The 25824-nt window shown below is 37.4% G+C and overlaps 1 protein-coding gene across 1 annotated transcript in view; it reads right to left on the bottom strand.

Annotated features, from left to right (window-relative positions):
* The window catches only part of SEMA3A (semaphorin 3A), a 174822-nt gene that overhangs the window by 31095 nt on the left and 117903 nt on the right, over positions 1-25824 (bottom strand). Inside the window, exons 7-11 of the mRNA XM_086745637.1 lie at positions 10369-10511; positions 9073-9187; positions 8905-8974; positions 7686-7830; positions 909-1128 (exon numbers count right to left, since the gene is read on the bottom strand). Coding sequence (XP_086601763.1) covers positions 909-1128; positions 7686-7830; positions 8905-8974; positions 9073-9187; positions 10369-10511 — 693 coding nt within the window. The remainder of the gene's footprint in view (positions 1-908; positions 1129-7685; positions 7831-8904; positions 8975-9072; positions 9188-10368; positions 10512-25824) is intronic.

Raw genomic sequence — 25824 nt, 5'->3', positions numbered from 1 at the left:
CCAGATATACATTTTTCGGTCCAAAGCTGAAAAGAAACAGTGACATCTTTTGTTCGATTTGTTTTGACTTCATGATGCCAGTGTCTAATTACTTGCAATTATGTTCAATAGAAGTTTAAAATACTTTTATTCAACATAACTGAAATACCAGCCAATTAATTAAATATCTTCAAAGGTGAAGAAGCAGATCCACCAACTGCTAATCAGCATAGTCCAGAAGCCACTGAACTTAGGCAAATGCATAACAGCTCATTTCTGGCCACTGTTATTTCTCATTATTACCTTTCTGGACAAATTGTTTTTTCTGGGTGCGTATTTCCACTTTTATAAAATACTCAAGCTGTGATTCTGCAAATACTTTGGAAAGGATATCAAGTTTCTATTTGAATATCAGCTGTTCTTAAAACACTTCATATGTGCCAGATATCTTAATCTTAAGTAAAATGATACACTGTTCTGGCTAAAGAGCTGGGCATCTTAAGGCAACTTGAAATACTTGAAAGGCACACTAGACATCTTCTATACCTGGATACTTCCCTCATTCATGTTAATACTTATGCTGCACTTCAAAATGATACCTAAAAACTTGCATTTTAATACTAAATTATAATTAATAAGGCAAGAACTTTCTAATAAAATTCCCTAATAACAGTAGTTGAAATCAGTAGTTTGATTTTAATCCAGTTGGCAAATCTCTTAAGGAATTAAGCTATGCAGGCCATGGCTTGAACCTGTAACAGCAAATGTATGTAACAAAGACCTTCTCACATGCACAGTTTTGAGTCTTGCCCCAAATTTTCACAGGTATACACTGGAACATAAATCAGTGTTCTGTCTTTCAGAGTACAAAATTTTATCTAATCTGTGTCTCCCTAATGCCTGGAGCAGCATACAGTATAGATTCTCACCTGTGCCAATGAACATCACATCGTATTGGCCATCTTCTGCGTCTACTCGATCTACTACTATCTGTGTGAACTGGTAATCCACATCCGTTTTGATCATGATTGGACGGTTGTTGATGGGGAATACTGGGTTATACATGGCTGGATGACTTCTTGCAAATGTTATAACTTCATCAGGAAGGTCCTTGGTGGAATCAAAGCCTCCAAATGTTTTACTGGGACACTGGAAATAAAAAAGAAAATGTCTTGCATTTTATTATTGATCACAAGTAGCATATTAGAAATCCATTTCATTGCAATCATCCGAAATGCTGCAGTCTATAATTAAATACAACAAGAAATCTAAGTGTTTCATGATAGACAGCAAAATTAATTCTGTCACTAAAAGTCTCTTTTTTTTTTCATTTTGGATTTAAATCAATATGATTAACAGAATGTAAATGATCCTCATACATAGTTTTTCTTCCTGCTATGCAGTGCAAAAGAATTTTCAGCCATTTACTGATTATTATTAATTTTAATTGGCAGAAGGAAGAGATCCTGAATTATCTAAAATTGTTCAATATAAGACAGGCAATTTCAGTATTTGGTTATGTATACAACAGAAAATTAATTAATTATGCCACCCTCTTAATTTCAAAGTATTGTCTTCAGAAGTTGACCGGAAATCAATTCCTCTCTGAGGAATCAAATCTTTAAATGCTGGAACAATTCCTAGTTCTACTGACTTTTCAAACTTCTGCTTGTCTCAACAAGCCTATGTCATCCATGTAGATCCAATAACATGGATCCTGTTACACTACACCATATCAAATGAGTCGTGCCCTAACTGTATCTCCTCTCTCTCCGCTGATTCTAAAGAAAGCCTCATGTAAGTGTTGCTGCTCATACTGTCAACATGAACAGGTAGGTGAGATGACTCTCACTAAAGAACTGAACTAAATCCTTACTCATGTGTAATGCACAGTAATGGAAAAGTTGACATCACCCTGGGATTAAGTTCGTACCCACAAGGTAACAACAGTCCCTTTGCCCCGTTATATGGCCATACGTGGGCGAGACAATTTTGTCTCTAATCTGTGACAAGAGGAGAATTCTCTGCTCGCATTCTCCCAACGTGAGCAAAACATAAAGGCTAAGAAGGGAAGAAGAGGTAAGATCATGGCTTTGGTATCCACAAAAATATTTCCCCACTTTCACCAACCCATGTCCCCATGGGGAGATGTGAGTACTGTGGCTAATCACCCCTATTGGCCCTCATCTCTTCTGTATAACTGGTAAGTATTTTATGAACAATTAGAGGTTATTCTAAAGTAAGCATTAGTGGTGCGTTAGTAATGTTGAACGGATGAAGAAAATGAACCACAATGGCATTAAATCATGAGTCCAAAGATATTCAGCAAAGATAACTCCATGTCACTCACTCCTAATCTGTACAGATACCTATTTAAGACATATAAAACTCTGAAACCTAGTTGACAACTATTGCATTTGCAGCATTTGAACGAGAAATATAAACAGCTGGTGTTAAAATGCTCTAGATAATTTGCCCTTTATATCCACGTATAGAATATTTTTCAATTCAATTTAAAACCTAGAGGAAAGCATCTTATTAACCAAGAATCCAGACCTTGCAGGATGCTCAGCAGAAGAAATCAATTGTCTTTGCTACCACCTTGATCTAAATTATTAATAATTCATCAGAAATGAAATTTAAAAATCAATGTTGTCAAAAGGAATAGTTACTATACTCAGCAAAGGGGCACTTCCAGTATGGACATACAAAGTGTAAACTGTCCCTTTTTGGCATATTTGTTAGTAAGCAAATACTGCACTCTGTTCCATTATATGATATGGAAGGGAGGAAGTGAGGGATGGAGGACGTTTGATTATTGCATATGCAGTAGACTAAGCAGAAAGCAAGTTGGTTATCTACCTTATTGTGTCAACATTTTTCAGCCTTTTTATCATTATGAGTTCTTGCTTTCTTATACAGAAATATTACAAAGAGAAAATCAGACAGGCATTTATAATCGTTGGTCAAACCATTGGCTATCTCAAAAATTGTGTTTAAAATTCTACACTTCAGTTTTAAGTTTGCTTTAGATCTCAATTAATATTTGAACTACAGTTCAATATTAATTACTCAGATTAATTAGATAATGATTAATTAGATACTATATATAAAGTACTTTAAGTATAAAAATCACTACACCAGAACTAAGTATTATTAATTGCAGATGGGTAAGCACTAAAAAAAACCCAGTAAATAACTATTCATTTCAATTTTAAGTAAATGAATTTCAGCTGTGTTTCAATTGCTTGGATATTTACTTTCTGGCTCATTTTCTAACAAAGAATTGTACTCACAGCAATGTTGACCAAGATACATTTTCTGCAGAAAAAAAATAATAAAACTAGAATTAGTGTCATAATTCTGTGTGTTTAAATGAGACTCCCAGTTCTGAGAGTCAGATTACTGCTTGGATCCTCTGCTTTTGTGAGAATAAGCGAATGACAATAACTTTGTGTCTTCACATGTAAAGTCTAAAGTGCATTACCTGGACTAGTCTGTGTCTTACACTGAGCCCACCTCACTTTGGGAAACTGACTGAGATTAAATTAAACTCTCTTTGCTGTAACTCTCTCCCTTGTCAATGCAGTGAAATGTGCACCATCAGTAGGTGAGATTTAGCCCATCCACAGTCCAAATTGCTTGCTGAGGAATCTCAATCCACATAAAGTCTGAGTTGTCCTGAGGAGGAAAGCCCTGTCATGTTTATTTATGTTGTGGTCACAAAATCAGGATATACAAAAAAGACATTATCCTTCATGCTAATGACAGGACTGCTATTGATATTAGTGAGTCTAGGCCAAGCTGACTGGCAAGATGCTTCGTCAGAACTCATGTATATATCCCCGACTGATCCCACTGTTATCAAGGAAATAGAAAGTTTTCAGGTGCCAAAAGTTAGGCATTAATACACATGTCCTGAAAAAGTTTGGAGATATGAGCTTCATCTCGGATTCAAGTGGACTCAAAGAACTCTTGCCTTTAACATCCACTTCCAATTGCTGGTCCTCAGTATGCTATGTCAAGGTATTTGATCAGTCAGGAGAAGGTAAGTAGGCTATTGCCTAACTGGCCTATTAGGGAATCCAGCAGAATAAATCAATAGCTACATTTTGGTATGAACAAAAAGTGCTTTGGTCATAAGTGAAGATAGACTCTTGGCACCATGAAGCAGAGAAACTTGAGCTCTGTTAGCTAAATTCACAGAAAGTGAGATATGAATTCGGGATGAGCTACCTCATTCAAGATGAGGTAAATACAAAAGTCCTCCCTTCTCTCCTAAATATTGTTAAAAAAAAAAAAAAAAAGAAAACCAAAGAAAAATAGTTCTATATGTCTTAAAGGAAAAATCCTTGCAACTTCTTTGTTAAACCTGAAGTTGATGTAGAACTGCTTCCAAAGTTTTCTGACTTTTCAAAAGAACCATTAGCTTTCCTTTTTCTTTACTCATACTAGGCAAATCAGCAGATGCTCACAAAGTTTACTGGCACCTCACCTATTAAATTCCTCAGATAATTCAGCACTGTTTAACTGTAGTGAGATCTGGAACTGAATCACTGCAGGAAGATCAGGTTTTGTTTCTTCCTTCCCTTTCCTCATTTCTTGTAGAAGGAAGCCACAGGTCTTTCATCTAAAGAAACTTCTAAAACCTTTCTTCTTTATTCTCAACACATATTCAAAGTCATTGAAAATACATCCAATTTTACCAGTTTAGGAAGAAAAAAAAAAGCTTCTTTTCAGCCAGAAATGTCTCTGATTTAAAAATTCAGTTTTATCTTACTTACACAATAGAATGATTTCTGCAATTGTGAGGGAAAAAAAAATCTCTTTCGAACTGCTGAACACCAGTATTAGAGTCACTGGCAGTGGACTAAGAGAAACTGACACCCCCAGCAACTCTTTCATTAACATCATGTACAGTGGCATGGCCTCTTGTACTCCACGATGTGTCTGCAGGTCTATATAGGATTGTGTAATTTGGGATCACGTTTGCTCTTACACAAGAAAAATGTTTACAGTGAAATTCGAACATCTTCATACATTATTTGTGAATCTCTGTATGTTAGAGTGAAATTGTAAGGGTAAAATCCATTCTAAGAGGGTAGTCAGAAAAAAATGTATATATAACCTAACTGTATTTCCCTACTTTTGGAAAAAGATCTAGTGGGATAAGTCACTGAGGCACTTAGGGAGTGGATTCAGGTACCTGCTTTTCTGCTTGTTCTCAGGAATTTGATCATTATTCTTCTCCCAAATGGATCTGAGTTCAAGACCCTCAGACACGTCTTGGAATAACCCACTGGCTCTGAGGCAGGCAGAGCTGTGTTGCTAGTCTCTAGGGCAAATGTTTGAATTGTGCATTCATAACCTCAATAGAGCTGCATCCAGTTTCTGCTAGGAATGAATTTCATCACTACTGTAACAGAGTCACTGTGCAGTGGTCAGTTCTTTCTTTATCTCAGTTTAGTTCTGTGATAGAAACATGTAAAAATCTTCTTTGTCAGTAGTTTTACATATTATCATTTGTTTCTGTTTAGAAAGGTTAATCAATAGTGGAATCAAAGAGGAATATAAATAAACAGAATAATGAACACTAATTTATTAAGTCTGTCAAACTGAAAAGAAGATTACATTAGCTGAAAAAGAAACACCAAAAATATCTACTCATTCACATTTTCCACAGGGATGTAAAACAATACAACCTCAAAAAACCCCTCTGACATATCAGCAATATATATATATATATTATATTATAGTAATTAAAAAAAAAAGTTCAGCATCAAGATCCTGCACCTGGGTCATGGCAATCCCAGGCACAAATACAGGCTGGGCAGAGAATTGATTGAGAGCAGGCCTGAGGAGAAGGACTTGGGAGTGCTGGTGGGCGAGAAGCTTAACATGAGCAGGCAATGCGCCCTTGAGGCCCAGAAGGCCAACCGCATCCTGGGCTGCATCAAGGGGAGCGTGGCCAGCAGGTGGAGGGAGGTGATTCTCCCCCTCTACTCTGCCCTGGTGAGACCCCACCTGGAGTACTGTGTCCAGTTCTGGAGCCCCCAACACAAGAAGGACATGGACCAGTTGGAGAAGGTCCAGAGGAGGGCCACGAAGATGATAAAAGGGTTGGAGCACCTCTCTTATGAGGACAGGCTGAGAGAGTTGGGGCTGTTCAGCCTGGAGAAGAGGAGGCTCCGGGGAGACCTGATAGGGGTCTTCCAGTACCTCAAGGGGGCCTACAAGAAAGATGGTGAAAGGCTGTTTAGTAGGGCCTGTTGCAATAGGACGAGAGGTAATGGTTTTAAAATAGAGGGGGGTAGATTTAGATTAGAAATTAGGAAAAAATTTTTTACGATGAGGGTTATAGAACACTGGAACAGGTTGCCCAGAAAGGTGGTGGAGGCCCCATCCCTGGAAACGTTCAAGGCCAGGCTGGATGAGGCTCTGAGCAACCTTGCAGGGGGGTTGGACTAGATGACCCTTGAAGGTCCCTTCCAACCCTAACCATTCTATGATTCTATGATTCTATGAAATAAGAAATTAAAACTCTCCTGTGCTGCACAGCTTGTATTTTGATTCTGAAAAAGATTAGGAATCCTTTTAGCAGTCATAGTGAGGGAGTGAGGAGGGCTGAGGAATTTGACTGTCAGGAAGCCACTGTTTTCTTTCACTTAGGAAGTAATTCTCACTAGGCTGAGCATATATATAGTATAACTGTTGGAGATCAGTTGAAAGATCAAGTTTGAAAGAACAATTTCAAAACATACAAGAAAAAAAAAAGTAGAAAATCTGATGAATTAAAAGAAAGGATCAAAGTTACTCCTGTTTTCTTTTATGCCTTATAGTTAATGAGATTTTAAAAAAGAATATTATAGTCAGATATGTTATTTACATTTATATTTATAGGCTTTTATGTATACATATGTACACATGTATACATATCTTCAGCAATTATATTTCAGAACTTAAACGAGTCAAGCTGATTTATACTGACTGAGGAGCTACCTCAAAGTACGCAATTAATCTTTTTTTTTTTTTTAATAAATGTCCCATTTTAGACTACTGGCAATTTCAGAAGCAGCTAAATATTTCTAGAATGCGATGACATCAATTGTGAGTTGTAAATATGGATGTCTTACATACGCTGATATTTTAGTCGTTCATAAACTAGAAACAGAGAAACAGTTAGAAGCATAGATTTTTAAAAATGCCAGTGGAAGTTAGAAATTACTATAGTCATTCTACCATCCATTGGAGAAATATTTGTCTTACTGTACTAGATTTAATGCTGAGAACCACAGAATGTTTCTTAACAGCCAGACAGATGCTTTGTTTTCTGTTCATTCTCACTAACAATGACTCAGCCAATATTTGGAACAAAGACAAATTCCAAGGACAGGATAATGCAGAGTAATTTATTAAACATTTGACTTTCAGTAAAGTTCTCCAGCCATTGCTCAAACTTCTCCTGAAGTTTTTAATACAAATGCCAAAATTAAAATCCAAATGAAGTTATTGCAGTTTCATACGTTTCAAGAAGATCCACGCATGTTGGACCTGGAGGAACTGTTAGCTTTCCCTTCTGTCACCCTATCCATTTCATTATCTTTTTCAGTTTCTTTCCTGGATCTCAGCTCAAGGACCATGCAATGTGTGCCAATATTTTCTATAGTCTTCCTTTTTTAGATTGCTGTATTCCTTAGGGTACTTACAGTTCCTGGCCGTGGATATGGCACTCGCCCTTGGTAGGGAACCCACTGGTAGTTTGGGCCATCTCGATGGGCATAGGGACCAAGGAATACCCTCCTCACATCAGTCATGCTGTACATACACACTGCTGACCCCTTGAAGATATTACTAAAAATGAGGGGAGGAGAAATAAAATCAGGTTCTTTAAACTGTCAGTTGGTTTAATCAAGTGGAAGAGCTATGGGAATAGCAGTTTGTTGCTTTCTTATTTATTACATGTGCTGATTATCAAAACTCTGACATGCTCTCAGAGCAATCCTAACTCACCTCCTGTAAAAGTTCAGCATAACTGATACGATCTCTCAGATATTTTCCTAAGCAGATGGCTGCCGTTCCACTATTTGAAATATATTGTCCCCAGAAGGCTGAAGTCCCAGTTTGAGTAAACTTCAACGGCACTGTCCCTAGAGGACTATTCAATTCTTTCCTACACTTTGCACGTTCCTATTTTTTTTAGCAATCTCTTCTGTCATGTGGGCAGCACACACACAAACTTCAGTGCTGTTTCTTACCTTGAGATTTCTTACACAAGACAGTAAGGACTTGCAAATATCTCTCTTCTATGCCTCGTTATCACTAGAAACATTCTTTCTGTTTAGAAACTAAAACTTTTGTCCTTCACAGATAAATGTGGGAATGCAACCAGTACTGCAAACCTTCCCCAGGTCAAAGCTACAAGTATAATTTTGGTCTTGGTGAAAGCATAATGAAACCAAAATATTCAAGTCAAAGTTATGTGTCATACAATAACAGAACTTTTGAAAGACTGTTAAACTTTCCAGATTTCAGCAATATTTTTTACAAATACCTCCTTGAGTAGCCAATTTCTCACACTGCAGATTTTGTATTTCACCCTGCCCCCAAATAAGTATATTTATGCTTGTGTTATTTTTCCAGGTCCGTGTGGAAAGGGCTACAAATTCTGATCCCCACTATAAAAAGCCAATTCAACAGCAAGAACAGCCTGCGAAACTGATAGTCTTTGTGATTACTAGCTTGAGAGTGATGATGTACATTGCTCATAAGAAAAGAAACCTAATTCATTACTTGTTACTGCCACTGACTTCTCAGTTCAAAGGTTAAGAAAATTTTGTGTTTCTTAAAGACAGTTTTAACAAAGAGACCTCTTTAAAACAAGCAGCCACCCAAGTTTCCACGTGAGTAAAATGATACGTTCTATACCTGGAAGTTGTAAACACTCCATAGACTATTGGATTTTTAGGATCTTTTGAGTTCATTAGGAATACATCCTCTGTAAAAATAACAAGAGACAGAAAAGAAAACTAAGTTAAATTCATGTGGATAATATCTGAAAACATTTCTGTATTCAAAGCCATTTCTGCCACTTACGTAGTTCATCGAAGTGTGTGTCAATGCCATTGGGTCCTGGTACAGAGCAAATCAGACGTGCTTTGAGGAAAGTTGTCCATTTGTTAACAAGGCTCCTGTGCCCACCAAAGTCATTCTAATAACAAAAGTATTTTGCATTAATATCTAGTAAGTCTTTGTTTGAAGTATCAACAGAGAAAATACAGTAAATAACCACAAGATGCTACTTAGAGAAAACAGAGAAAATAATTCACCTTCTACATACAAAAGCATTATTATGTTGTCAAAGACACAAATTCTGATTTGCTTTTATTTTATATTGTATTGCAACATATTTCATAGTAGCACATATTTTAAAAAACAAACAAACAAACAAACAAAACCAAAAAAACCCCATACTTCTTTATATATTGTAATACATATATAACACTGGAGAAAGACAGACAGGCAGAATATTTTGCTTCAGAGCTCCCAGGCTGTCATGTTCTGATAAAGCTTAAGGGGTTTATTATCCTTAACTGGGTAGCAACAAAGTAGAAATGCAAGTGGCAGGTAAACAAAGTAGATTAAAATGCCAGAACAGTGGGATCAGTTGTATAGCTGCAAATCTTATCAGTAAAGTGCACCAAGTGGTCCATACTTACGGGGTACTTTGTTTTCAAGCAGCTACCTCTGGATTTCAGGAAATAAACTGAAATTGTGCTTATGGATTAACATGAAATTTTACTGTAAACATCATAGCTACAACATTTATTAAGATAATAATATTTGTAGAATTTTTTTTAAAAGTCTGTCAGAAAAATATTTGGACGCTTATCAGTGTGGATGAATGATTCAATCTGCAGTCATTAAGGGCGTTCTGAACAGTCGCCCTTTTCTACAGATAAGCTTAAACAACTGTTTTGTGAAATCTTCCTTTGCTGCTGTCTTGAAGATTTTCACTAATGTGGGAATGGAAAGGTATTAACATTCCTTTAGAAAGTAAATTCTTCAAATGTTTTTGGCCTACCTGGAAATATCACATTTCCTGTAAAAGAGTTTATCTTTTGCAAACACATTCAAAGCCTTCGAAAGTACCGATTACTTTTTGAACAAAACACTGTATTTTGTGAAGCTTCCCCAAACAGAGAAGAACTGAATAGTATACCTTTGGGTGTGTTATCCCTTAACTATTTTTCACTGAGAATGATCTTTGCTTTAGCACAAAGTCAGTATTAATACTGAATTGTTTACAGGCAAGAAAACACAGTTTCTAAAACCACTCGCAAAGCATCCTGCAAGTACATTCAATCTCACACAAAGAAGTCATCATTTTACCTTGCAGATCTGCCCTATTCTGGCATGAGTGGCTTTTCCAGTGTGCTCTCCATCAATTGCACTTTCACGGAAGAAGAAATAGATTTTGTCATCTTCTGGATTGTCGCTCTCTGGTATCAGGTGAGCACTAATAAATCTAGGATCTGAGAAGATAATGCCATTGTCCATGTTACTTCCTTATATAAACAAATTGTGATTTTGCTTCCCAATAATCAATTTTTGCATCAAGTGGCAAATATATCTATGTTAAGTACATCATCATCCATTAACATTCCTCTTAGCTTTAATACATAGAGGTGTTTGCTACAGATATTTAATGAACAGAACTTAACTTTATTATTGGAGCAATTAAACATTAATGAAATCTCTTTACAAATGGCTGTCTAACATTACAGCATGGCTTCATAATTCCATGTATTTATTACTGACATTTTTCTTGTTTCTTTGGATGTTTTGATTTTGGTCAATAATCTTTATGTATGTGTCACACATAAAATGAGAGAATTATTGAGACAAAGGTAATATTCCTAACTTTAGTAATAACGAAGAATATATAAATAAGGTATTTCACATCTAGAAAAGTATTAATGTGTTACTGTCAAAAAAATTGAGTGATGATCACAGTTTTGATTGATATTGTCTACTTCCACACTATGATATCCCAAACTCAATATTATTGTCTCGTTTAGAAATCACAACAGTAAATTCATACCAGTGGTGAATCTGGCTCATGACTGTGTTTTGCAGAGAAACTTCAGCTGGTATCTTTCTCTATATTTGGAAATAGAAGGCCTATCCAACAGATTTACCAATCTGTTTTATAACCATTTTACATCCTGCTGGGATAATTAACTGTGAACTATATTTAACTACTCAGAGTCCTGTTCTTATGTGAAATTATAAGCTATTTTAGTGTTAGACATTAACATCTTTTCAGTGTATGCTAATTGCTATATAGTTATGGAAATAATGAACTGTACTTTGTTTTGACCGTTTGCACTAGGTATCCTGTGAAACCCATTGCCTTATTAAGAATGGCGGTGTTTTCAAGCAATGTATTTTGATATATTTATATATATGCATGTATGTGTTTAAATATTTCTATTATATGAGTACATACTGCACAATTTTGTGTGTGTGTGTATATACAATCTCATGTATTCTCTGTGTGCATATATATATATATATGCATATATATTCTCATGTGCTCTCTGTGTGTGTGTGCATATATATACACACACAGAGTACATGAGAATTACCATATTGGCTTAGACCAAGGTTTACTTCGATCAATATACAGACACCAACATTGTCCAGAAGTAATTATCTGGGACAAGGAAAGTATATGGTAAGGAGAAATAATACTCTCCCAGCATAATCTCCCTTCCTCCAGCTATTTTCAGTATAGCTGATTACCTGAGCATGGTTGCTTTCTATGTGCTTAGTAACTGTCAGGAGATTTTTCATCCAATTATCTGTCTAGATTCTTTATCTGTCCAGCATTTATAGTGTCCTTTTGGAATTTGTTCCTCACACACCATCTAATGAACTAAAACCTACTTCTGATTTTGTGTTTTGAACATTGGTTTTACTAACTTCATTTGGTGCTTCTTAATTCTTGTACTGCCAGTGTTCAAGAAGTGTACTAATTGTGCTCTTATGCAAGTGGTACAGCAATGCTCTTTGTTGAATTCTCTGTTCTTTTTCTATTAATTCATAACACTTAATTTGACAGTTCCTAAGTAGTAATCTGGAATTTTTTGTGGAACTTTGTGTGCCATAACCCCAGAACCTCATTCTTCATTGGTGATACTCAGACCACAGCCCATCATTTTATATGTGAAGATAGGTATGTTTTCCTCATGGTGTTCCCCATGGTTTATCACTACATCATTCATCACGAATAATTCAATTTGTCATTTGATTGCTTAGCTACCCGTTGCATAAGATCCTTTTGTAATTCTTCACAGACTTCCTTTGTCTCACTACGCTGAATAACTTAGTATTGTGTGAAAAATTTTCTCATCCTGCTGCACAAACCTCTTTTTCAGGTTATTTATGAACATGTTAAACAACATGGGCTACAGAACAGATCTCTGTGGCACTATGCCTATTACTTATTGTTTATTAAAAAAAATTCTTTTTAGACATCTGAAAACATCAAAAACCTGTAAGCAGCTTATCCACCCTAAACCTCAGTAACTTAAGCTACTAAATTCACTCCCTTTCTTTCTAGCATGCATTAAATAGCCTTCAAGTTACACTGACATAAGGCCCAAGATAAATAATATCTAAACTATATTGTACCATGGTACAGATCTGTTATTTTATATATGATCTACCAAGGCTTTGAATGCAACTTGTATTAAAAGAAACACAAGGCTACAGATTGAAAATTTCTGCATCATAGCCTGTGGAAGGACAGATCAGAGAAAGAGGATACCTGGTAGTGGACACTGTTCTGGGCTACTGGATCTGGAGAACCTCTTGTCTGAATACACTGTTTTTACAATCTTAAGGTCTTAATGAAAAGGGTAAAAATATCATTCAACCAAAACCTAAATAGATTCCCAAATGGCTGAATGATTTGTTTCTAGTGCAATGGATTTTGTAAATCACAACATATCAAATTCTAAAACAAATCACTATATCATCAGGCATCAGAAATTTAACTTTACATTGGCCTATGAAGATACTGTGGGGAGTCCCATTTGAGTCAATAATATTGCTGATATAGTACAGGTTATATAAACTTGCCCTCGGTTATCATATTATTATTCTTTTCTTTCCCTATCATAATTTTGCAAGTGAACCTAGAAACAGCAAAAGAGTCTAGTATGAAAGCAAGACTGAAAGAAAAAATAGTTTAAGAAATTGAAAATACCTATTTCTAATAATTCTGTCAGAACAGCAGTAGAGGAGAGGGGTGTGAGGAAGGCAGATATAACTAACATCATAGCCAGAGTGCATGTGAATGTGCTTTGTATACATTTCTTACCAGTGCTCATCTGGGATGAATTCAGATTTTCAATCAGTGATTAATAATCCTAACTACATCCCTGAAAATAAAGCGGTCACACAGCCTCATATTAGAATACATCCATTGTACACCATGGAATAGTTTTTGTTGAATAACACTGCCTGTTGAATAAACCTCAGGCTGTTTCACCATCTGGTTAAATCAATATGTTTTAGTCAATAAAAGAGTGGTTCTTCATGTTATAGGGCCGTTGCTCTTGTTACCTGGTGGTGTATGGCTTTTTTCTCCTCTTCCACATAACAGATCTATGTCTATGCAGTGAAGCAAATAAAGGAAGAACAGGCTACATGTGTTCTGTTGCATATAGAAATAGGTTCATTTCTGTTCAGAATGAATATAGTGGTCATAAAAGCAACAACATTATTATCTATACGGAGAGAAGGAGAGAAATGTGGTTGATAATTTTGTAGGTTATAAAGCTAAGAAGTGGATGGTGTGAACTAGTGATCTGTAGTGTGGTTTTTATTGTTTCATTAGCAGAGGAGCTGTTTGACTTGCCTGAGGCTTGATGCACGCTTTCATTTAACTCCAGGGCTTCAGACCATGCTTACAACTAACTGTTTAGGGTCATGATGAATCAATCAGCCAGATGGCCAGCAGTCACGCAACATAGCCCTCTCCATGGACTTCATAACATTTTTTTTATTGCTCTTCTTTGAGGAAGGGAAGGGAGATGTTGTCCACAGATGAGGGACTTCTCCTTGACTCTCCTAATTGCTCACTCATGCAGCAGAAGAAAGAATGACATCCATGGATGTGTATGTTCAAGTATTGAGACTGCCCTGCCTTACCCTGCAAAATTAAACAGGATCGGTATCAAGGGGTCCCCATGGGAAGTTTAAAATAATTCAATCAGGGTTGACCTATTTTACACGTTTAACAAAGCCAAACAAGAAGTGCTGGAATGAACTTCAAGCAAGTTTTACTTAATGGAAAGTGGGACTTTGATCCAAACCCACTGGTGACAATTGTAAAAGTCAGTGCACTGCAGCTGTTGTGGATAGATAGGATGGCTTCATATTTCTCTCTATGAATTTTTGGGTATGCTACAACCCTAAAACTGTCTCCAATCCATGAAGAGTTCAGAAATGCTGTTATAACAGTTCAACACTTTCTTGTTTAAAAGTAGTAAGCTAAAAGTCCAGAAAGCATGTTTTGGGAAAATGAATTTAAGGAATAATTTGACAGCAAATATTTTGCAATGGTTCATTGCTTTAAAAAAACACCAGCAGTCAATGTGGAAGAGTGCTTTAAAAACAGCATACATCAAACAAACATGTCTGAAACATGTTTAAGCATGATCAAAGGAGAAACAAAGCCACAGCACAAACATGATCAAAATAAAATTACAGCTGAAAACACTTCTCTGATCTTGCAGCCAATGTGAACAAGCTAAAAATAAAAACTTAGATTTTCATTGAAAACAATCAGCCTCAACAAGCAAATTATTAAAGCACACACCTTTTTCAGTCTCCTTTTTCCAGTTGCCTTGGCTGTGGGGCTATTTCTCAGCTCCCACACGACACCTTCCTAGCGTCACTTTCCCTGTGCCCTGCCGCAATCACAGCTCTGCAGACCTTTCACTGGCAGCAGCCCATTAAACTGTCCTTCACGAGAAATCTGGCTCTTTATGAAAACGACACCTTGGTCCAGCTGCCTCTATGATTTATATGCCATTGTTTGCTTAGTTAAGTAATGGAAACATGTTTTGCTTGTCTCAGCATTTCAGGTTGAGAAAAAGCTAAGAAAAATCAATCTGCATTTACTCTTTTACAAATGCTACTCTTCAGCAGCAACAACTGCACAAACACACACCCCCTCCAATAGCAAGAAACAATGAAAGTCAGAAATTGGATTTCTAACTGAATTGTATGAGCATTTTAATGAAGATCTATAAACCTGAAGGCACAGAAATTACCTTTAGCTGTCAAGACTGAGTAAGCTGAAGGAACAGAAGCTGGGGTCATCTCTTCATCATTTGACAGGAGCCAAAGGGCAGTTCTCTCAGGAAATGTTTTTTAAAGAGTTTGAACTGGATGCCCCTATTATTGTATATTTATGGTCAAAATGACTAATTTATCAGTTCACAGCAAGAAAATTCTAGGAAACTAGGGAAATTTTACGCTCAGTAAATCTGCAATTGCTATAATTTAATGAAAAGTAGGGAGGGTGACTGGGGCCCTGAGGGGAGGAACAAGACTAAGGAAGCTGAAATTAAAAATTTAACAACAACAAAAATAGATAGCTACTCAGGACTTCATAAATACGTACAGTGCCCATCCACTGAGACCCAGCACAGTGAGCTAAGCGCTATCCTCAGAAGATCTGAATTTGCAATTACAGTGAGCTCTACTAACCACCAAGAGGAAGACTTGGAGCACCAATCACAAATGTGCACTGCAGAGCTGTCTGCCATGGGCACGCTCAGCAAGGTCACCAGAGGACAAAGCTTTTAATGTATGGTGATGAGAGAGCTAAGCTGGTTTGTGGTTTTACACACTCAAATGTAGTTTACAAAACACCAAAGCTTTTAGCGGTGTTCTTCCAAAGTCCCTTCATTTTAATTCATCAGCTTTCACATCCCTCTTGTTGCTGATGACTCAGGCAAACACAGGGGAGCTCTCATGGATTCACCGCTTACAGTGAAGCTCCTCAGCAACACAGATAGCATCAAACCACATCCTCAAGGTGGGAATGCTCTTTGCACAGGGGATAACTTATGGCTTTTACGGAGCTAATATGAGGGCTTTGTGGTAACTTATTGTCAGATGCTGACATGGAAGGTAGTACCAGGGACAGACCACACAGTAGATTTGTGATTTAAAGATGCTATTTTCAAATCCATGGGTAGGTGGAGGTGGATGTGTGGCATGCAGGCCACGCATGATTGAGATGTCAGCAGCTATCACAAGGTAAGAAGCCCTATCGTCTCAAGATTTTCAAGGATGAAAGGTATTAAAATAATATTAACATCACTCTTCCATCATTTCAATACATGGATGCAGCAGCAACATAGCAAAAAGAAGCACATTAAAAAGACCCACAATGCTTTTACACATGTAAATTCCTCCACATCTCAGTGCTACACTTACATATACAGCAACAGGAATCTAGTTGTTGTGGCTTTTCAGTGCTTTGACCTTGAGTGTCACCAACAGATTGTTCTCATTGTGGGAGATGTTAAAACTTAATTAAGTGGTGGGGTTTTTTAAGGAATTAATGATTTATAGTAGGGGCAAAGGCAAAGAAGGGTAAGTGCAGTTTGCAGTTTGCAGTTTGCAGTTTGCAGTTTGCAGTTTGTTAATTATATGCTAATATAATGCTCCACACTGGCTGGATAGCTATAAGGAGAAGTGAAGAACTTGATAAGGTCAGTAAGGGGATGGAGCTATTGGGTGCACCTCCAGAAGAGCCAGAGAGGGAGTGGAAGCGGCCTCCTCCCCAGGGCCACAGTGCCAAATGACCTCAAAGGGAGCAAAACCTTAGTTTGTGGCCCTTAACACCTCAAAAGTAGTGTACATGAACCTCTGAGTACCAACCAAGCCTTAAATCTACAGGCAGTGCCACAACCCCGATATCTCTTTCTCATCCTCTGCCTTAGAGGCATAATTCAGTATGAATATTTCTCGGGAATAACATTTTAGCTCACACAGGAAGGAGAGAAGAAGATGTTGATCTCTGGTGCAATTATCAGTTTCTGAAGCCTTTGTTCTAAAGAGACAACAATAGTTTTGATTCCCTGTAATGACTAATTATATGGTGAAGAAAAGTGAATACAAAAGTTCAGTAAAATTATAGCTTAATTCTCAACGTAAATTAGATTTCTCACAAAACAATGTTTATGATCTACCCACCCTATTTAATTTAAAAGAGGTGATTATTATCTCTTTACAGAACAACAACCAAAATTAACACCTCTTTTCCATTGCTGACTGTATTTTAAGGTGTTGTATATCTATCAACACTATTAATTTTAAACTGATTTACTTGTCCCTCAGAGAGAATAATTGGGCAACTGAGAAAACTAGTGTCCTTCATGGAACAGAAAGTAAGTCTTGTAGCATATTGTCTCCATTTAAGAATACTTTAATTTCAGTGTTCTGTATTTTTTAACCTCTCTGCAGAAAAAGCTAACGAGAGTTCCAGCTAAGAGCCTGTTTCTTCCTCTCTTGGTCATTTATCTGAAGTTTTTAACATTGATGCTTGGAAATAAAAACACTGGAAAGCCTCTGCCTTAACTGTGTAACCTACATCTTCAGAGTTCCGGATGAGTGACAAAACCAAAATATTACAGTCTTTATAATAAAAAGTGAGGTATCTGGGGGGAAATGGGGCATGGGGGCACTGAAGAAAAAAGATGTTTCTGGTTTGGGGTGTAACACACTTTCGGCAATCAAAGCCATGCTACAGGCCTGCCTTTTGTAAGCTCTGAAGATTCATAAGTGGAAGACAAGTCCCTGGAGGTGCCCAAGCAGATTATGGTAGATGACCCAAAACTTAGAGACCAAATCTGTTCCTTTCCACTAACATGATTTTCTCAGGCATTCAAGAATGCAGGGAAATGTGTGATTATGTCTTGGTGGAATATTGTTCGTCTTTGCAACTTGGAAATTAGAGGTTACAAGAAGTGTCCTGAGGAGAGAGCATGCTGCAGCAACACCATTAGCCAAACTCCTGACACAGCACATTACAGGAGACAAGTCCATGGCTCAATGTGAGGAATAGCTAGGGATTAATAAGGCAAACACATTTTACTGAAGGGAAACTGGGACAGCCATCAGCAGTATGATTGGCAAAAGTGTGAAAACCCAAACTGAACAGTGGCTTGACAAGCATGTCTTCAGTCTCCATGTATCTCCTGAGACCTAAACTCTTAAGATTTCTCTGTCAGAAATCTGTGCATAACCCCGTCTCCAGCAAGACCCTTTGTCCACACATATATTAGGTTTTTTTTGCTTACACTGTGAACAAATATGGCCTTTGTGTCAAAAATAATCTCTTTTCAAAACAGGAAGAAAACTTCCAAATTTTGTACTGCCAGGTTCAATTTGAAGTGTGTGGAAGGGGTTATGTAGCTGTAAAAACAATCTCCTCCCAGACATCATGTCAAAAAACTGGAAAAGACTCTGCCATCATCTCAGTTCTCAGTGAGGGATGATCATTCGTCAGGAAAGGATCATCAGCCTGAGCCAGTTCCCAAGGAGTGATCCAGCAGACAACACTCCTGTAGCAATTTCCTAACCTATCCAATCTCCTGTAATTTGATTTCTTTGTTGAATCCTTTAGATTTGGCTACAAAACTGAGGTCACTTTGTCAAACTATGAAAGAGATTTTGTTGTTATAATTAACTTTTACAGCTAGTGTAAAGCAACTTGACACAAAATCCATTAAAGTAAGATTAATGAGGGCTGGCAGCAAAGATTGAGAAAAGGGCTGGGTGAATGACTGGTTTTAACTGATCTGTCAGGGTAGCACAGCAACATAAAATGCAGTAAGGCATCTGTAAGTGGAAGCAAAACCTCTCAGCACAACCTGAAGTATTCAGTATGATAACATCAGTAATGGCAACCTCTTTCAGTAGTCATGTGAGCATAATATGTGATTCCAACTTAATTTAGCTTCAGTCAACATAAGGTATTAACAGGATTTGTACCCAACTGAAATAATGTACCAGTTTATCGATGATGTGAAACTTAGTTTTGCTCATTAAAAAAAAAAAAAAGAAAAGAGTGTTTAATAGCACAGGTATGATGAAAACCCTGAAGTTACTTGAGACAGAAAAGTCTTGCAACATTATCTTTTACAGTGTTCTGTCAGAAAGCTATTCTGAAACTCCATTTAATTGGTATGTACTTTTATTCTGTAGAAGCAAACCCTCCTTTTTCTTTATTCACTGACAGCATTTCAGAAATATTTGATGTAATTACTGTGACTTTTATGAATGAAAACCTTATTGGAGTATCAGACTCAAAATTTTAGTATTTTTTAAAAGCAGCAAGGAAGGAATTTGCAGCACACGCTTGTTATACATAAACAGCAGGGAGAGTAACTAGCAGAAAGTTTAGGAAAAGTACTTAAAAAATAACAAAAGAATGAAATGCAATTAAAAATATAGGTCCTGTAATAAATGGGAAACAGTGGATTTTTTTTTTTAAAGAATGCTTTCTGCAGACAGGTCTGGCAAAAAAAAAAGTAAACTTGAAATTGTGTCAAATATGGAGAAGAACTGAGTATTAATAATGACAATCTATTTACACAATCTTGTGAAAAAAAAGCTGATGACTCACTAGTGCATGTAAAATATCTCATAGGAAGGTTTTGCACCTTTCCCTCTCATGGAGCTTTTCCTGCCTTTGGTAGAAGTTGCTTTAGAGAAACAGGAGAATAGGAAACAGAGACGGAAGGGGTGGGTAAGTGAAGAGCTGTGCCCCGTGATTGTCAGATTTTATAGTGTGTCAAATGTTATCATAGAACTCAGGAAACATGATTAATCTCACTGACATTAGTGGAACACTTTTTACTCTTTATAAGGGTATTGAATTTTGCTCAAACAGCAGTAAAAGACTCAATAAACACCAATCCTCAGATATATGGCCATATTCACAGATAATGTATTATCACTGAATGCTTTCAAATACTTCATAAAAGTTGTGACATGAATGGGAAAAATATGTAATTCAGTCTTTAAAATAACTTTTCTTCTGTTTTTCTGAATGATCATCTGTAAAAAAAGCTCTGTCCTTGAAAAGCAATCTGGTTTCTTCTTATACCAACTCATCTAATAAAATCTTCCTGCACTTACGTGAACAGAAATCTTTACAAACTTACCAAAAGGAAATGAAATTTATATATACAAGCATATGTTAAAAATACTATTTTCCACAATCCAGGAATCTAGCAAAACCACAGGCCAATCTATCACTTTAAAAGGTAAATCAGAAAGGGAACTCTTTTGTCTTCATTTACTTAGTATGCTTGCGGCAGCCCTAAGTGCTCAGGAACATCAAATTCTGCTGGATGTTGTACAAGAAATGGTTGTCTCAAAAATTTACAGTTTAACTCTTGCCTTTGAAAGAGGTAATTTTCCCTGAAGACATTTCACCTTCCTAACATGTGAAACATTCAGCCTATAGTCACCAGTGATATGGGTCTGAGAACAGAGGGGAAAAGAGCTAAAAAAAAAGATATATCAGTGGGCAGTTCAGTTTTGGTGGGTTACTCTCAACATCTTTTGGATATGGAAAATCCAACAGCTAGCTATTCAACAAGGTTATATAAGTCCATTGAATCCAATGGAACAGCAAAGGATGGGATACTTTTGACACCACTTTGACACCTAAAACCTAGGCATTGAAGCATTAGATGAGTAATATAGGGTGCTCCAAAGATCAAGGGGAAAAAGAAGCACCACTTTAGCAATGCAGCAAAATGGGAAGTTCAGGATTTATTGCACTGTAAAAACTTAAAGATATCAAATGAGGAACCATTTGTCAAGTTGTGTGTGTGTGTGTGTGATCTGTCCATCACATCTGGTAACTGTAATTCTGTGAATAAAGTATTTGGGCCTTCTTTGTTTGTTTTCTCTGTTATTTAGTCAAACATGCTACCTTTACAAGTGAAAAATAAGCATTTGTTTGTCTCTCCCATTTGTTCTTTTCTCTTCCTGTTTTATCTTCCTTACACCAAGTCATGAATAAGGCTTTACGGGCTAAATGGTGCTGGTGGTGACATGTTTCACCCTTTTGTTTGCAGGTGTTGCCCGGTGGAACCTGAGAAGGAACCCAGTGGAATGGCTCAAGTGGGACTGGAACAGTATCTATCCTGGAAACCTGGGTTTGCAGAACTAAATGAAGAAAAATCACTAAAAGCTTTTGTATCAATTAAAACCCTGCAAGCGATGAAAACTAATCTGCTGGGATATTACATGCCATATTAAATACACAGTTTTGTAATGAGGTGTTTTCTCTCCTCCTCTCTTGAAAGGCTACAGAAATCTCAAGATGTCCTACAGTTACAGCACAAAAGAGTCTTCAAGATGTAAAATTTGATACATCATAGTATTTCAGAAATAATGAAACTATAAAATCTGCAGGAGTTAACAAATCTGACTTTAACTACAACAGATGCTTTATCTACATTTATTGATCTTACATATTCTGTGCGCCTGCCCAACCACAAAGTATTGCGTTAGACCCAGTCCCGCTCTAGTAAAGTCAACAACCATAACTGCTAAATGCAGAAGTCCAAACGCATCCTTGAGAATGGAGCTTAATATTAGCTTTGCAATTCTTTGCTAGTGTGACTTCTGAATCGTGCTCTTAAACTACCTCAATGTGTTATCAGTGTTTGAAATACATTGATGTTTCCACTTTGTTGTAAAAATTGGCTTTTAATACAAGAGAGTATTTAGCAATCTAGTACCAGCCATCAGTTTGATATCAGCCGTGACATTATTTAATTTTCAGAATCACAGAGGTTAAAGCTCACTGAACTATAAACAGTTGGAAACATGGAGTGTAATCCCAAGGCGCAGCTCTGCACAAGCTGTAATTTAAATCATATTGCATGCTAAGCTGAAAAGGCAGTGCAGGTCCCAGAGGGCATGAATAAATCTGCAGTCACTGATTTGCCACACACATTTGTGTTGGGATTCTGTAACTGTGCAAATGTGATGTCTTCCTTTAGTGCAGAGGACCTGTCATCTACTGAGATTTGTAATTAAATAACCCAAAGAACAAAAGCAATTACTTAGCCTTACAAGCATTCAGACTGGAATTCACACGATTTCATGAACAAAGACAAGGGGAAGTTATGGAGACAGAGAGAAATGGAGGCTTTAAGTCTGCAACTTAATTCATCTGTGTCTAGTGCTAGCTGAGATTTTAATGTATAGACCAGGTATTCAAATACCTGGCTTACTTTGAACTAATAATTCCGTCATTGCAAATTCCACTCTGAAGTGGATGTTTCTCCATCTAAGGAGCCAATTATGTTTCCAGCTGGCTCCGTGCCACATCAGGTGCCGGCTTTGAGCAATCAGTTGTGTTAATTGCAAGCAACACTGAACGCCTTTTGGGACAAGCAATTCACGGTTCAGGAATGTTAGTGTAAAGGGGTTAGGTTCAGCCCCATTACCTAGAACAAATCACAAAGTTTGGACAGGTTGCAGACTAACAGTTGTAATTTTATGTAATGAGAGAAAGAGGTAGGAACAGAATAAGGGGCTGTATCCTCACGCCATTAACTCTGCTGGGTGTGCTGGGCATCTCAGTTACTTGATGGGGCAGTGGCTGTGTGGTGGCGGAGCCCATCATGTTTCCAGCTCAGCAGCTCTGTGCTCCCATTCCTCTGGTTCTGTCAGGTATTCTGATCTAGGCCAACAGTGTCAAGGCGCTTGGCTCAAGAGAAGACTACATCAGCTGCCCACGAACATGGTATCTTCCGCATTTCATAGAATCATAGAATAGTTTGGATTGGAAGGGACCTTTAAAGGTAATTTAGTCCAACTCCCCTGCAAAAAGCAGGGGCATTTATTGGCATTTTCCTTCTTTCTATTTGTCATATTGGGAAAATAATACTTAAAAAAATACATAGGTGTTGTTTGGTGTAAAGGAAATATTACCTGAAGGGTAGATTTCTATAAAAAAACAGCCATTGAAGAAATAAAGCATATTAATGAAATGAGCTGAGCACTGCAGTGAGTTGCATTGGGGATATTCTCATTTATTATCAGCTAAAGATCTGGCCTGTGATATTTTTTAGTATCTAACATTTGTCTCACTACCTGAATAACAAGTTTCAGCTAGTCTATCCATTTGCCAATGAGTTGCAGCACCAGCACTACTTGAAAGAAGAAACCTGCTCAAATGTTGGAGGAGATGAATGGGAGGTTTGAACTGCATCATTAGAGATAAAGGGAGTTAGTGTGTGGCAGGGAGGGGAGGAACTGGTACAAAACTTAAAGTCTGCAGGTGCTTAGAAACAGCGTGGAGGCTCAGGAAGTGTCTCTAACACCCTTTAGAGGTTCGCTCCCCGGTGTCTCACATGACTGTACAAAGAAAACTTCTTAAAACAAAGGCCATCTTATTTCTCCCTTTAACACAGACTAAAACATTGCCAAACACTTTTGCATCTGAAGCTGTGAATTTCATTAAATTCAATGGAACTTGCTCAGCACTCTCTATTTTTGTGTGGCTGAAACCTCTAATTCTCCCCCCACCACCCCACAGCCAGCATGCTCTAGTCACATCACACTTAACCTTTGCCTTGGCTTCTCAAAAAAGAATTTGTTTCACTCTATTCACGGTTTCAACAGTTTGGCAAACTGCACTTGAGTGCCGCACTGGGCCTTTATATTGAACACACTAATCTGATTGTTTTTCCACTCTACAAACTTTGGGTCAACAATCAAGCTGCTGCCAGAAACTAATTAATTTGCAAACAGGCCCCATTTTCACAGGGGGAGAGCTTTTGAAACCTATGTCAGCAGAGCTGGTCACACCATGGTGACATACATTGTCATGGCATCCACTTTTCTGGGTAATTCTCCTCACTAATTTTTCACCACACACATGAACTCAAATTACCCAGTCAACAGTAAATCTCTATTGAATGCCCACCAAACTCTGAACATTGTGGTCTGAGAAGAGGAAATTGGTATTGACAGGGTCAACACTCATTAAATTGATGGGTAGAGCAGAAAAGAAAAAAAAAAACCAGCACAAGAACATTTTAAAAAAGATTCAGATGTATGTCATATCCCAATGAAGTGGCTGTAACAGACCCATTCCAGTTTTGTTTAAATCAATTAGTATTCTGCTGTGTGATTTCTTACAAGCAGATTTCTGCTTAACTTTTCTTGAAAAACTGGTTAGTTACTTTTGTGAACAAGAAAGGAGGCATAATTTGGTAGCTAAAAGTCACTCTTCTCCAAGCATCAGAGCTGTGATGAGCCCTCACAGAGATCTCAGAGATCATGGGAAACCCACTTGAATTTGCAAGGCCTATAACACATAGACTTTGTCTTTGGCATCCTGCTAATTAATCGGAACTTTCCTTTTCCTTAAGACGATTTGGATCTTTGTAAAAATAATAATTACAAAGAAACCCATGTTGTGTAATTTAAAGTGGGGCCTACACCAAAAGCAAAGCAAAGTGAAGTCATAGAACCTGAACACCACACCTGTCCTGGACAAAAAACCTTTTTTTCCCTATAGAAATTAATCTTCAGGGCAAGAGGAGAGGCTTACTATGAACTGATGCATGTGGGTAATATGTTTACATTTTTATATATATGTGCAGACAGATCTGGTTCTTTTAATCATATACTAATTGAAAGTAGTAGACAAAGCTTTCTAGTAGAGATTATTACCACAGCTCCCACTGGTTGAGTTACACAGAGTTTGTCACCTTCCTTAGCTGTCCATTGCCAAATGTACAAATTGTCCATTGAAATAAATATATACAAATACATAATCCTTAGGTTTGTTTTGTTTTGTTTTGTTTTAAAAAAAAAGCTTTTTAGAGAACACAGAATATCACTGGGACTACTGGTAATCAGATAGTCGCTGATGTTTATTATTCAGTATGAGAAGAGTACAGAGCTGGAGACATGTAGGATCAAGAATGTAACTCCTGGAGTGTACTCATGCAGCTGGGTACTGCTAGAGGTGGCAGATGAGACTCAGATTTGTTCATTTAAAACTATGTCTATAAAAAGCAACTGACCTGGGTCATCTACTTTGATTCTAAACACCCAAGTGAGATCACTTGATTTACCCTGCACAGCTAGATGCACTGGTTTATCCATCTTGCTCTGGCTTATTCATCCAATTTCCTCCTCAGAAAAGTCAGAGCATAGGCAGTGGGAAGGGCTACACTCTCAGGCCTCTCCCCTACATGAAGCTCACCAGGATCTACTGGGTCGTTGACCTGATATTGTATTCACCACTGACATAAAACTCCTAAAATTTAGCAATTCTAAGGCACATCATCAATAGATCAATTCAGTGTATATGACTGAGTGTAGATCCCCAAGCTGGTAATCACTTCCAAGTCCCTGTTTACAGAGAGACTATGCACTGATCTGTTTGGGACTGGGGTCTTATCCCACAGTGCTTGTTTTGAGAGCTGTGAACTTCTTTCCTAAAACTGTACTACGTGCAGCAAACAAACTTCTCTGGTCTCCGGTGGAAACAGTGTACAAAGCCCTCTGAGCTCCCTCATTATTTTTGATTTTATACGCTGTACAAAGAGAGTCCCAGTATGAATTGCAGCAAAGCATGGTTTCTAATCTACACTCCCATCTATTATTTTTTGAGTGGATAATAGGGCTGACCAAACTAAAACCCATAAATGAGCCCACGGTTAACCATGTACTATACACATATCCTAAGTCAGGTGTTTCTGGACTAAT

This window comes from Chlamydotis macqueenii, chromosome 1 (genome assembly GCF_036417535.1).
Source record: "Chlamydotis macqueenii isolate bChlMac1 chromosome 1, bChlMac1.mat, whole genome shotgun sequence".
NCBI classification, from domain to species: Eukaryota; Metazoa; Chordata; class Aves; order Otidiformes; family Otididae; genus Chlamydotis; species Chlamydotis macqueenii.
This window is presented reverse-complemented; position numbering and strand designations above follow the sequence as displayed.